Below are 14,478 nucleotides of genomic sequence, written 5' to 3'. Positions count from 1 at the left end.
TATATATATATATATATATATATATATATATATATATATATATATATATATATATATATATATATATATATATATATATATATATGACTTTGTTTTTTTTTTTTAACAAATAAAAAAATTTCTACTCTTTGATTGCAATTATTACCTATAGTAAAATACAATGTATAATTTTGTAAACACACGACATTACAAAATTTCATACATATACTGATATCTATTATAAGCCAAAGAGAGTTAGGCCTAAAATGGGTAGAAAAAATGACGGTCAAATTATTTAATCAAATGAATGGTTCAGATGGATTATTTAATCAAATAGATGGTTAAGATAATTCATATTAATATTATTAATAGAGATTACCTAATTTAACCTTATTTTTATGATTATCCGTTAAGTTTTCTGTTAAATATTCCCTTCTCCGTTAACATTCCGTTAACTTTTAACTTACCCATTAATTTCTATAAGAAAGGTCTTAGGTTCGAAGCTCATCCCAATCAAATTAGACATAATTAAGTTTTTCACTCTATTTTACTCTTATTAAATTAAATAAATTAGTAGCTACAACAAAAAATGATACATATGTATTTCTTTAATTTAGAATTATGTGTCTACAATACCTTTATTTGAAAAAATTATTCATTATCAAAAAATTAAATTAAATAAGAGAAATAATTTCATTAGTTATATTGTCTTTATTTTCTCTCATGCAAAGATTCTTTACATTCAAATTTATCAATTGATATTCATTACATTGTCCATTATCTTATTTTTACAATATCTTGTAATTAAATATCAAAGTTATAGTACAAAATAATGTTATATATTTAGTTACCAAGTATTTTATTAATACTATGAATTTTTTTTAAAATAATTTGAAGCTAATTATATTAACTATTTGGGGATTGGTTAACAAAGAGAGTACTCAAATAATAACCCAACAAATTGAAGCGGAATCACTGAGTACTCAAATAATAACCCAACAAATTGAAGCGGAATCACTCTATTTTACTCTTATTGAATTAAATAAATTAGTAGAATCACTCTATTTTACTCTTATTGAATTAAATAAATTAGTACTTACACCAAAAAATGATACATATGTATTTCTTTAATACCATGAAAAAAATAAAAAAGAATAGTTTGAAAACAATCATATTAACTACTTGGGAGATTTGTTGACAATGAAAATACTCAAATAACCCATTACCCAGCAAATTGAAGCGAGAAACTACATTTTAATATCGTTGGAATACATAATATTTTAAATTTTTATTAATTTATTTAATCTTTTTTCTTAAACTAGGGATTTCTTTATCCACAATAACTCATTCAACAATAATGGTTGAACTAAATGAACCCCAAGCAGAACATCTAAAAGAAAGTCCATAGCTCCTATATCATAATCTCATTGCATGACGCTGTCATCTATGCTACCAACAATAACCGAATTGCAAATAACACACTACCAACAAAAAGGAAGAGAACAAATAGTAAAGATGAACACAATGACAATGTTACTCAAAAGAGAATTAAGAACACTTAGAAAAATTCAAATTAAAAGTAGTATTTATTTAGACTATCATTTTTAGACCAAATATTTAGACTATCGATTTTACAATGTTGCAAACATTTATTTTAGTAATAATTATAATGAATTTTCTATATTATCTTGGATTCATATACTTTGAGTTAGATATTTAAATAAAAAAATTCGACATTCAATTACCCATGTATAAACTTCTCCTATATAATCTTGCATTGATATACTTTCAAATATTTATTTAAATATAAACATTGGACATTAACACATTCGCGCAATGCGCGTATAAAACTAGTACACTTAGAAAGAATGAAAAAAAAAAATAGTGTCTCCTACTTTGATTTCTCATTCCTCAAATGAAAAATGAGAATACTTCAGTATAAAAATGGAATAGAGTCAAATGGCATGTAGTGAAAATAAGTGTTAATAAACAAGTTTTTTAAACAAAAAACAGAGAATGAAACCGAAAAAATATAAAACAGAAAATAAAAAACAGTTTCCGTTAGTAAACGGGTCTAATTTCTCATTATATACAATCTTACACAAGTTTATATCTCATATATCCTTGCATAACATACCGTACTTGAGAAGGAGACACTAAAATATGTGATTGTATTATATTTTAATTAAATAAATACAAATTTTTAAATTAAAAAAGTATGAGAACAGAATAATAACTAATAATATTGATGTTCATTATACTCTTTTGAAGTATTATTAATAAATATTAGAATATAACTCAATTGGGTAGCTCAAGTAGAATGTAAGCTCTCTTTATGAGAAGGAATTTTGGAAATCCATATTCGAATCCTACAAATAACGATTCTCTTAGGGCATGCAGAGATTCATCGGGTAGATTCGGACCGTTTAACGGACGGATAAAGACAAAAAACACTCTGTAGATTTATGAAAAATAAATAAATATTAGAATGTCTATCATCCAAATTATTATTCAATTTTAGACATATTTCTCACCCCGTAAAATACCACTTGTCATTATAATGCAATTCGACTGCTTTCTATAATTCATTAATTCTATTCCCCGAGAGACCGGCTTTCAGGTTCATATGAATGTTTCTTTTTTGAGCATACCGGACTGTAAGTCTGTAACCAGAATATGATGCGTCGATTTACGTACACGTAAAATACCACAAACAAGCTAAGCTGTGTGCGCATGTGGGATCAAATTCATATTCACTGAATTTCTCCAAAGTTTACGACTTAGCTTATTTCACGTTTTTTGGAACTTGTGGTATCCCGACACATCAACTACATACCTTGGAAAACATTCAATGTACTTCAAAAACAAAACAAAACAAAAAACAAAAGAAAGAAAGGAGAGGAAAAAAACATGAGGAAAAAAAAAGTCAAACAAAAATTTTTAAAAAATTAACGAATAATGTTAAATTCTTAAGAACCAGCTGACAACCACTCTGAAGCATTCCAACAGGCACGTGAGAAACCAAGTTCGATTTTGCAGGTTTTTTCCTCTCCCGCATAAACTTTAGAAAAATCTAGTAAAAGTTTAATATCGGTTTTTTATTGTTCCAAAAACTTGCCAAAGTCTACGGTTGGAGATGTTCTAAGTCAATTGGCACATGCCTGCCGTATCAACCAAATTAAAATTAAATTAAATGAAATTAGAATCAAAACAGAGCATTTACTTGATCGGATGGTTGCAAGTTGCAAGTGGAGGAAGTGATGTACGTACGGTATGGAAGTCAAGAAAGATGAATCATAGTGTGGCCGCCCATACACTTCTCTGTCAAATCCTTAACATACATACGATATCCAAATGTCTCCACCCCTGCGTCACAATAATTGAACAACTACGTAAGAGATGACGCGCACAATTATTGTGTCTACCGTGGTTCATCACAGTCCAAAACGATGTCGTTTTGATGTTTAAAAAATCATTGTTTCATGCTCGTGTTAGAATAATGAATATTTTAGAGTAAGATATTGTATTTTATGAGTTAAAATAATAAAATTTTTGGGGTAAGATAATGTATTTTATGAATTAGAATAATATATTTTATGTGTTAAAATAATGTATTTTATGAGTTAGAATAATGTATTTTATATTTAGAATAATATATTTTATAAGTTAAAATAATGTACTTTATATTTTTAGACCGGAGATTACGGTCCACACAGATTCTCGTATGTATTTTTTGGGTTATCAACCTTTTTTCCTTTGAAATTTTGTGAATTTGTTCCAATCCTATGGTGGGCCAAGGTATGGCCAAACCAATAGGGAAGCCTGCTTAGTGCCAGTGGACTTGATTGAAGCCCAAACCAATATCTTCCTCATCTCTCAGTCCACTGCAGTGCAGTGGGCAAATTATACGATGGACAATATATAAATGTTTATTTTTAATTTATTTGTATACTGAATGTTTATTATTTGGTAGTATACCAAATAATGTACATTTAGTGATATTCAAAAAATGTATTTTTAAAATGAATTTTTAGTATATTAAATATGTACATTTAATATACTAAGGGACGAATTCGATTTTGACTTTCATAGACTTTTAAAGACTATTATGAACTTCAAAAGTTTGGAGGTATTTAATTCAAACTTTTAAGGAATATTTTAAAATTAAAAGTCTGGCGATATTCAATTAAGAGGGTGTGTTCAATTATGACTTTTATGAACTTTTAAAGACTTTTATGAACTTTTAAGGAGCGTTTGGTTCACAGAATGTTATATTACCTTATGGTATATTAGATTGCTAGGAACGTTAGATTTCTGGTTTATAACTGAGTTATGTAATATAAATATGTTTGGTTGGAGGGTTTTTTTTTTTTTTTTTTCTTAATGTTATGATGATTTTTTTTAATAAATTTTAAAATTAAAATAAATAAATAAGGTAATAGTAAAATATAGAAGTAAATGATTTAAAATTAATTAATTAAGAGCTTGAACAACAATTAATTAAGGCAATGGATTAAAATGACAAAATTAGCAATAAGACAAGGGAATGTGAAAATACCTTAGAAAGGGAGGTTATCTCACATTTCCTTGTAATAGCTAAAAAATTTATGTGGAAGTTATGTTACATTCCAGGGAAAAATTGCATAACTTGAACTATACATGAGAATCTTATACTCCTAAGCAAATATAACATTGGTTATCATATATAACTTAAACCAAACAACCTCTAAAAGTTTGGAGGTATTCAATTCCAATTTTTAGAGTCTTTAAAAGTCAAATGGTATTCAATCAAGATTTTTAAAAGTTGTTAAAAGTCGAATGGTATTCGATTAAGACTTTTAAACAGTCTTTAAAAAGTCATGTGATATTCAAAAAGTTATGAATTTGACGTCATAGTAGTATACATGTATAATTTTTTTAATGTATTATTAATATTATATTTTCTGTAAGAAAATTATAAATAATAAGAATCGAAGTCATTGAAAGTTTATAAGGATGTATTCAATTTAGAATTGTAATTAGTTTTGTCGACTTTATAAAATAAAAAAGTTAATAAAAGTTTATGAATGTTTTTATATTGACTTTTATAAACTCTTACGAAGTTTACAAAAGTTTAGAACAACTGTATGAAAGTGACTTAAAGTTTATTAAAAATTATCATTTTAAAAATCTTTAAAATTTATAAAAGTCATGATTGAATACACTGCTAAAAGTGTACCGTATGTTAATGGTCAACCTTACAAGATAGACCATGATTCATGGTATAATGATTGTGTGCGGTGTTATGCAATGCTTATACTCTTGGACCAGGGTCCAATGTAGCAAGATGAACTCTTAATGCAGATTAATTTTGACTTGCAAATATACTAAAACGGAACATATAGTATATTAAAACTTTGCATATATCAAAGCCCACCTTGTAGACCTCTTTTTTTTTGCTTTAAAAAAAAAAAAAAAAAAAAAAAAAAAAAAAAAAAACTCCTCTTTTTTTGCTTAGTGTGGCCTTTCGCCATATGAAAGTAATGTAGTCTAGTTTCGATAAGATACAATGCTAGCTTTGTGGAGCATTATGTCCGGAATTACTTGTTATTTCATTGCCATTTGCCACTCAATGAATCATTCCCAAGTTCCCATCAAGGCCAGTTTTTGTTGTTAGTGTTTAACTACTTGTATTGCCATGTTTAAACCAAAGCTAGACAATGCATTTCTCGCCCTGCCAGCTTTGTTTTTGTATGTTTGTTACTTGTCAAGAACAAGCAGCTAAAACATTCTTGGATGGAACCTCAGTGTACTTTTGAAAAAGATTGGAGCCAATGATGACAATTGACAAACCAGGCCCCTATATATATAAGGGCAATTGAAGCATGTGCTCCATCTCAACTAAAAGCCTAAGTTGCTGGTAGTTGGACTGCACATTTATGTTTATATATTATTTATGTTCAACAAGGGCAAATTCCAGTTTTCTAGCTCTCATTTTATTGCAGAAGAGACAGGAAAAAGAGGGCAATGGGTAGCTCCAATGATCATCATCTCCAAAGCCATCAACTTTCTGACTCAAACCAGAATGGAATTGCAGTAGTAATGGTGCCATTTCCAGCTCAAGGCCATCTCAATCAGCTTCTGCAGCTTTCCTGCCTAATATCATCATCCTATAGATTACCAGTTCACTATGTTGGCTCTGCCATCCACAACCGGCAGGCCAGGCTCCGTGCCAACGCCCTAAGCCCTTCACAAATAGCCAAAATCCATTTCCATGATCTCCCAACTCCGGAGTTTGATTCACCTCCCCCGGACCCCAACGCCTCGGTTAAGTTCCCGGTTCAGCTGCAGCCGTCCTGGTTCGCTTCTGTTCATCTGCGCCACCCTGTTGCTGCGTTGTTACAGCAGATGTCCTCGAAAGCAAGACGAGTTGTGATTGTTCATGACCCTTCAATGTCAATGGCTGTTCAAGATGCTGCCTCGATTGCCAATGCGGAATGCTATGCCTTCAACTGCATATCGGTTTTCACTCTGCTCACCATGGTGTGTGAAGGGCTGGGAAAACCATTCCCATTTCAAGAATCAGCAGAAGGGCTGCCCTCCCTCGAGGGGGTCAGTACGGATGAAGGCTGGAGATTTGCAGCTGCCCAGAATGAATATATGAGGATTAGAGAGGGAGATTTACATAATACATCCAGAGCAATTGAAGGTCCTTTCTTGGATCTCCTTTCAAGTCAAGAACCAAGCTTGAATAAACAGCAGTGGGCAATTGGTCCAATACTGCCACTAAAATCAGGTCATCATGGTTTAACCAGGAAACATGAGTGCTTAGAGTGGCTCAACAAACAAGCTCCGAAATCTGTACTGTACGTGTCGTTTGGAACAACAGTTTCGCTGTCAGATAAACAGGTCAGGGAGCTTGCAGAGGGACTAGAACAAAGCCGACAGAAGTTCTTGTGGGTACTAAGAGAAGCTGATAAGGGAGATATCTTCGACGGGGAGGACAGAATAGTTGAGCTACCAGAAGGGTTGGAAGGGAGAGTGGAAGGCATCGGACTAGTGATCAGAGACTGGGCGCCTCAGCCCGAAATCTTGGCTCATTCATCCGTTGGTGCCTTCATGAGCCACTGCGGTTGGAATTCTTGCATAGAAAGCATTAGCATGGGAGTGCCAATTGCTTGCTGGCCTATGCATTCAGACCAACCAAGAAACAGTTTCCTAGTGACAGAAATGCTCAAAACAGGCTTGCTTATAAGGAAATGGGAGAAACGCGACGAACTGGTAAGTTCATCAACCATTAAAGACATTGTGAGAAGATTGATGGCTTCGGAGGAAGGGGATAAGATCAGAAAGAGAGCAGGGGAAGTAGGAGATGCTGTTAGGCATTCAACAGAGGAAGGAGGTGTTTCTAGGATGGAGCTTGAATCTTTCATTTCACATATAATGAGATAAACTTGGTTGTTTTATTCCAAAATGAAATTAATCAAGCAACCCAACTTGGTTAGACGGGTGACTTGATAACCACTCTCGAGAAATGATTGCAAGTTAACGGTTAGTGCTGAATAAGAAAGCAAAGGATATTAATAGTTGTACACGAAATAAGTTGATGGTGTAATAACAATATTTATCCTGATAAATTTTTACAGATGCAGAAACTACAACCTGATTTCTGGTAGTTGATTTAACGTTATCATTTCTTGAAAAAATGTGAAATATTTTCCCATATGCACCACTTTCTAATCCTCCAAGAGCTGGCATGAGCTGAACTCAAATAATCTGTTATTGCACCAAAGTTATGACAGTACACATATCTTAGACAATTAAGATTCATAAATACTCAAACTAATCATCATCATCATCATCATCATCATCACTTTCATATTGTTGACATAATGATAGTAATCCATTGCTTTTCAGGCTGCTTGGCTCTTCTTCCTCCTGCTTGGCTTTGCCTTCGTCTTCTATGTCCACCTTTTCTTCCTCTACAATCTCCTTGCTACTAGAAGCCAAAGATTTCTTCTTGACTACAGCAACTTTAACTGATGACGACTTAAAAATGAATTTTTCATTACCAGAATCCCCTTTCCCCACCGCTTTATCTGCGAAAAAAGTGCAACAAGAAATAAGTCAGTACATCAGCATTGCATGTTGCACATATCTCTTCAAGGAAAAAAAAAAAGGGTGGTTTTTGTTACAAAGATATGAAAGGGTGCGTTCCTTTTAAACTCCAAAATATTCTCTCTTTTATTTTTAATTAATTTTTATCTAGTTTTTGTATCCTTGGTTTTCCTTTATAAGTATATCTCCAATCTAGTAATGAAAGACCATTTAAAATAGACAATTTGCAGTGTTTAAGTATTTAAAAAAGATGTGAAACAAAAAAAAAAAAAAAAATCGGCCACTACATAAACTTCTATTCACACATCCCATGAATATATACAAACTATTGCGGCAAATGTTTCTGTAGAAGATAAATTCTAATGCAACAACAGTTTAATTAACGGACAGAACTAAACTAACCTTTGTCACTAGAGTTGTCAGTGGCACTGGATTTTGTCAAGACATCTGTAGGGTTACTACATAGTTCCTCAGGTAGCTTTCTCCTCTGCATCAAATGAACAAGCAGCTCAGTATAAGCAAATTCAAGAAACCTCAATACATTTAAGTAACGTTAATTTTAGTCGATTAATATGAATTAAACCTTAGTTATTCAATTTGAGGTCTTTGTACAAATACCATTAAACCCTAGGAATAAATGCTTTCATTTCTGTTTGCATTAAAGTCAAAATGCAATATCTGATATTTGAAAATGAGATGAGTCCTAAACTATATTATAAGCACTCAAACCTTCTATTTTCAGTTTATTCCAAAATCTATGAAGAAAATTAAGAATACACTAATACGAGGAAATTGGCAATTGGTGTACCATCGTACCTTAAGAAAATTGATTGATGATTCTCCACTCTTTTGTGGTATATCCAAATCTTCATCATCATCATCATCATCGTCATCTTCAATTTCATCATCACGGATTCTTTTTACAAACTTCTCTCGCTCTCCCTGAATTAGGACCATGAAGCAAAGAAAACTATCTGAGAAACAAACACTTAAGCAAAAGGAAAAGAAAAGATGCCAAAGACAAATAACAAAACTTCAACAACTGCAATACGCACTTTGAATAAAGATTTAATAAGAGCTTCCTCTTCTTCCAGCATTTTCCTTTCCTGCCAACATAAAAATCATAGATTTTTTTAGATCTCAATTTTGATGTTATTGGCAGAACTTGCAAGTTGCAAGTTTCTCATTTCAGCGATATTAGCTCGGGCATTAACCACGAGTTCTTAACTGATTCAGGACACTTGTGATCATGAATGGCTACAAAAATGGACTATCTAGGACACTAAATTGTACTACAACATCCAGATAAGTGTATCCACCCAGCCTTCAAAGGATAACCAAACCAAATTGCAAACTCGATAATATATATATTATTCAGAAATACAAAAGATGATGCTAGCATTCAAAAACTGACAATTTTGTTCTAATCAAATATTATTAACATTATACTATATAATACAGGATTAGAGACTTACCTTTTCCTCAGCAGAGTGTCTAAGAGCCTCAAGCATTGCTTCCACACTCACGGTTGCTTGTCTTGACTGAAATAATCATCAGAAGAAAAAGGTAATATTTAAAAAAAAAAAAAAAAAAAAAAAAAAAAAAAAAACATAGTAAAGATAAATGGTATTGACATAAATATTGCACTAGAACACTCATGTCCTAAAATAAGCAGTTCAGAAAATCACCTTCATGGATTTCATTTCATCCAAAGCAGCAAGAATATCCATTTCTCTTTTTGAATCCAACGTCCTATTTTCCAATGACTTCATAGCATCACCCATTTCTTCAGCATCTCTTTTCTGTTTATGTTTCTCCATTTCCTGCACACACACACAAAAGAGATTAATAAATCAACCATGTCCAAAAATTCTACTCTGTAGTAACATTATAGAGGATATATAGCCCCTATCCCACCAAAACTATATTAATAAATACAAGGAGAAATGGAAAGTAAATCAACAGCCCCGTACCTCATCTTGTTCACGCCAAGGTTCAAAATTCCTTGTTGCACCCGACTCAACAATATAATCAGAATTTTTTGGATCCGTTTTGTATGTGATCTCTGCGGAGCACTTTGTGCACTTGAAGTAGAATCTGAATATTTGAATACCCAAATAGTTCTGCAAATGATCCCATTGCATGAAAAGAAGTCAGATAAATACTTGAGAATCCACATTATATGCCTCAGTAATTAATATAATTAATTATATGAACACAAAAAACTCCTGAATATAGTAGAATGTTAATAGAACACATTACTTATGCATACAAACCACAGCGGGATAACATTATGCTAACTTTGTCTCTGGTGAATTTTACACTTAATCCAAAGGAAAACCTTCAGCAACAGAAAGCCAATCCTTAATCAATATAGATGTCATGAGTTCATGACACAAAATGACTCTTTTATCAAACTAGAAATACCTAAATGCAGACCAGGGCTTATAGTAGCATTAATTATTCCTCTCCTTATTCAGTTCATTATCAAAAATAGTTTACACATATTTATTCAAAACTCAACACGTGAATTAGCTTTGTGCATGATGTTTCAAAGCAGCAAAATATACTGGTATATTTTGGCTTAAACCCTAAATTGCATAGTTTCCGTCAATTCCAATTTCCAAGATGAATAGAGCAGCTGAAATTATGATAGTAACCGCTTGAAAATAATTGATAAGTACCTACATACCTCGCCTACGGCGTCTTCTTTGCGGGAGTTGAATTTGGTGCCCTTGTAGATATAATTCCCGCAGGTATTGCATCTAACGCTCATTGGAAGCATCATTCGAACCTTCATCTGTTGGTTCTTCGGCTGCCTCCGGCGCGGTATCTTCGCCGGATCGAAATCCGGCGGATAGTACTTGTTCAAAACCTTTCTCTCTCCCATGGTGGCTTCTCAGTCCTCCCTCTCAATCGGATCAAATCAAACGGAATTTAGTAAACACCAGCTCAATATACCTCCAAACAAAACAGAAAAGTCCTTATCAAGCAAGTTCCTACTTGTCTCCTGCAAAAAACACCACCACACCTAGAGGTGAGCAAACGGTCCGTCGGCCGAAAAACTGATTGGAATTTTTTACCATCATAACAGACCGAAACCGATCGAAGTAAATGCTATAACCGACCAAAAAACCAAAAGTTAACAAATTATTCCACGATTAATAATTAAAAATTCTATTGTGCAATACTTGAGACTCCAAGATTAATTTTCTCAAACAAAGTAACTTCTTTGGTTATTTCTCAAAATTTTACATAAAATATTAATGAACAATTAAAGAAAATTTAAAATTTTCAAACCCAATAACACACTGTCCAAGCTCCAGAATTAACTTTCAAACACTATTACACTAACAACAGACTCCAGTGAGCACGATACGATTTTGTATGAAATATGTAAAAATTTAATGTATGAAATCCAGAGAGTCGCGACAATGGCAGCATATAATGTATGAAAGCCCTCTTAATTTTAATATGTAAAAAATAAAAATTTACCTTTAGCCTAGGATTTACAGTGACTTAATCAACAATTGGATCCAGCTGAGTCACCCATGAAAAGAAGTTTTTTTTTTTTTAATAAAAATAAAAATAAGTTCAAAGTGGTTAAATTTTTACCAAAGCACCAAAAACATGATTAGTCCATTAATCAACAATTACTGCTAACCAGTGTTTATGAACTAATTGCATTTTTAGTCCCAAAATAAGTTGTTATTTCACTTGTAGTTCCTAATTATCAATTTTGATATGAGTAGTTCCCCAACTATTGAAAACTGAATACAAACTGTCCCCCAGGTATTGAAAATTAGACATCCCAGATTCCCAGATATAGTCCAGCAAATGAAAATTGATGGAATGGTCCTTCAATTAACAAAACCCCAATGAAGGTCCATTTTTTACCATATCTATTATTGAAATACCCCACTACAAATAGAAAGCTAATTACGAGATCAGTTCACTGTATGCTAGGCTTGGCCCTAAAGAATGGAGGGGTGATGCTCTGCAATGCAATGTTAGAGACCTTCCTTCCCCTCATCACCCCATAATAATGTAAAGCCGGTAACTGCTCCATAGTTTTTTTTGGGTACTCTTCCTTTGGTATTTTCCCTAAATTATATTAACTTCTCTTGTTAGTCTTGCAAGGTACACGAGAACCATATGCAACAATTTCATAGCCAAATAACTCAAATGCAATGTTAAGCTTCAACTCAATCAAATAAAAATCAAGAAATTTTTAGTCTTCCTCGATACTCAAGGCATCCAAGGATCAAGCAATCAGAAATCAAAAATCAAAATTTCCAGATTCGAACTTGGAAGACAGAAAATTCAAAAATCAAGCAAGAAATCGGAGGAGGAACCAGGAAGAGTACCTTTCGTCAGAGAAATTCGGCGGTGAGCGAGTAACTGGTCCGGCAACAGGCGGAGCGGCGGACTAGTCCGGCGAGCTTGGAGCTTTGGCAGTTTGGCAGCAGAGCAGCAGCGATCAGGGTTGGCTCTGAAAGGAAGGCCACGAGTGGGTTCAAAAGTTTTATTTATGAGCCGGTGACCCGACCCGATGCACGCTTCTATGTCTATATCTATATCTATATATCTATATCTATATCTATATTCTATATATAAAAGCCACAAGATTCTGGAAAATAAAAAAAATTTCATTTTCCCGCCCAGTCAAAACTACGTAGTTTTGATGAATTTGTAAAATTATTAGTACAAATCAAATTAACAGTATGAATGCATTTACTGTGTTCACATTTACTGCAACAAACAAAGCATGCTTACAAATTCCAATAACTACAATTTTTTGAAATGCAAATAACTTTTACAATCTACAAGACTAACATTAATTACTTATAGATGAATTTAAAATTCAAAATCACAATTTACATCTAAATCAACAGTATAAATAGATCTCATATCACAACCAATACTACTAACTTTATTTCTGAATTAGATGTAGAGATGCCAGAAGCTCAACCAGAGAGGAAACACCCAGCAAAATCATAGGCTGCCAAGGGAAAGGCATACACAAGCAAAAGCCATGGTCCTTGATGATGAGGATACTTCGTTCCTTACTAATAGGGCTGCTGTGTACTTGGAGATGATGGAAAGGTATATACTTTTTTTTTTAAAAGATATGAATCATACCAAATAGAGAAACATGTTGATGATCACATAACAATTTGAATAGAAAATAGTATAGTAAGATTCAAGCCCAATGTAAAATTTTTTATTAAATCAGATTCAAGACCCTTGAAGTTCAAGAGTTTCAATGCAGCTGATAAGCCTGCCTGGAAGCATTGCTAGCTTCTAACAAAAAGATGATGAATGCAAAAAGGCCTTACTCAGCAACAAATTAGCAAACATGTGATGCATCCTTGCTACTTGAAAGGTATACACTTTAATTTGCAATTTTTGGTGTTTTTAAAACGATTTCTGTTGATTTTTTTTTGGCAAAAGGGTCAAATAGGCCCATGTACTATCATTGATTGTTCATCTAGCACCATGCACTAAAATATGGTCCATCTAGGTCATTATACTACTAATTATTTTTCATCTAGCATATTTCTAACAAGTAACCCATCTAATTTGATGACATGGAAAAATAAAATTAGAAAATATGATGACATGTTATTTATATGGATGTTTTGGATGATTTCTACCCTATTTCATTAATGAAAAAAATAATTTCCTGCAATGAAATAGGGTATAAATCAAAATTGTTATATAAAGTTTTAACTACATGAGTGTATGTATAGCGGGGTATTCACTATCGTTCGGCAATGAGATTTCATGGAAATCGATATATGAAAATTAAATTATTTTTATAATAACTTAAGATATATTGTATTGGGTAAATTTTATTTTATTTTAAAAATAAATTAATATTTTTTGATTTTTAGATAATTGAATAACTTAAGATATTGTATTTTTGGATGATTTCTTGGAAAGAAATAGGGCAGATATCAAAGTTGCTATATAAAGTTTCAACTACAGTGTACTGTGTATGTATAGCGGAGTGTACTGTATATGTATAGCGGGGTATTCAGTGTCGTTCGACAATGAGATTCCATGAAATTTGATATATAAAAATTAAATTATTTTTTAAAAAATAATAAAATTTACCCAATATAATATCTTAAGTTATTATATTTAATTTTAATATATCGATTTTCATGTAATTTCATTGCCGAACAACTTTGAATATCTCACTATACATACACAGTCGTGCAGTACACTGTAATTAAAACATTATATAACAACTTTGATTTCTACCCTATTTCATTGCAAGAAATCATTTTCTTCATTAATGAAATAGGGTAAAATCATCCAAAACATTCATATAAATAACATGTCATCATTTGTTATTATTTTATTTTTCCATGTCAACAAATTAGATGGGTTACT

At 32.2% G+C, this 14,478-nt stretch overlaps 2 protein-coding genes across 4 annotated transcripts; one reads left to right on the top strand and one right to left on the bottom strand.

Moving 5' to 3' along the window:
* Window positions 1-5,973: 5,973 nt before the first annotated feature.
* Window positions 5,974-7,432, top strand: LOC116030557 (zeatin O-xylosyltransferase-like). Its single transcript, XM_031272842.1, has one exon. It carries the CDS (start codon window positions 5,986-5,988, stop codon window positions 7,408-7,410), a length of 1,425 nt encoding a protein of 474 aa, XP_031128702.1. The 5' UTR covers window positions 5,974-5,985; the 3' UTR covers window positions 7,411-7,432.
* A 202-nt stretch (window positions 7,433-7,634) lies between these two features.
* Window positions 7,635-12,598, bottom strand: LOC116030558 (splicing factor YJU2). Of its 3 annotated transcripts, XM_031272844.1 has the most exons (10): window positions 12,444-12,581; window positions 12,020-12,180; window positions 10,769-11,086; window positions 10,050-10,199; window positions 9,765-9,899; window positions 9,552-9,617; window positions 9,132-9,182; window positions 8,893-9,018; window positions 8,479-8,563; window positions 7,635-8,057 (listed from the first exon to the last, which is right to left on the bottom strand). In XM_031272844.1, the coding sequence occupies exons 3-10, from the start codon at window positions 10,964-10,966 to the stop codon at window positions 7,801-7,803; spliced, it is 1,068 nt and encodes a 355-aa protein (XP_031128704.1). In that variant the 5' UTR covers window positions 10,967-11,086; window positions 12,020-12,180; window positions 12,444-12,581; the 3' UTR covers window positions 7,635-7,800. The 3 variants fall into 3 exon arrangements, with proteins under 3 accessions (XP_031128704.1, XP_031128703.1, XP_031128705.1); XM_031272843.1 differs by lacking the exon at window positions 12,020-12,180 and having other exon boundaries at window positions 12,444-12,598; XM_031272845.1 differs by lacking the exon at window positions 12,020-12,180 and having other exon boundaries at window positions 10,769-11,037; window positions 12,444-12,571.
* Window positions 12,599-14,478: the final 1,880 nt, after the last annotated feature.

Source organism: Ipomoea triloba, chromosome 9 (genome assembly GCF_003576645.1).
Source record: "Ipomoea triloba cultivar NCNSP0323 chromosome 9, ASM357664v1".
Taxonomy (NCBI): Eukaryota; Viridiplantae; Streptophyta; class Magnoliopsida; order Solanales; family Convolvulaceae; genus Ipomoea; species Ipomoea triloba.
Note: the sequence above shows the minus strand (reverse complement) of the source record. Positions and strands in the feature narration are given on the sequence as shown.

Coding starts and splice junctions, on each gene's coding strand:
- LOC116030557 (XM_031272842.1), top strand. CDS start 5,986: ATGGGTAGCTCCAATGATCATCATCTCCAAAGCCATCAACTTTCTGAC.
- LOC116030558 (XM_031272843.1), bottom strand. CDS start 10,966: ATGGGAGAGAGAAAGGTTTTGAACAAGTACTATCCGCCGGATTTCGAT. Junction 10,200..10,768: donor AAGAAGACGCCGTAGGCGAG/GTATGTAGGTAC, acceptor GATCATTTGCAG/AACTATTTGGGTATTCAAAT. Junction 8,058..8,478: donor TGACAACTCTAGTGACAAAG/GTTAGTTTAGTT, acceptor CTTTTTTCGCAG/ATAAAGCGGTGGGGAAAGGG.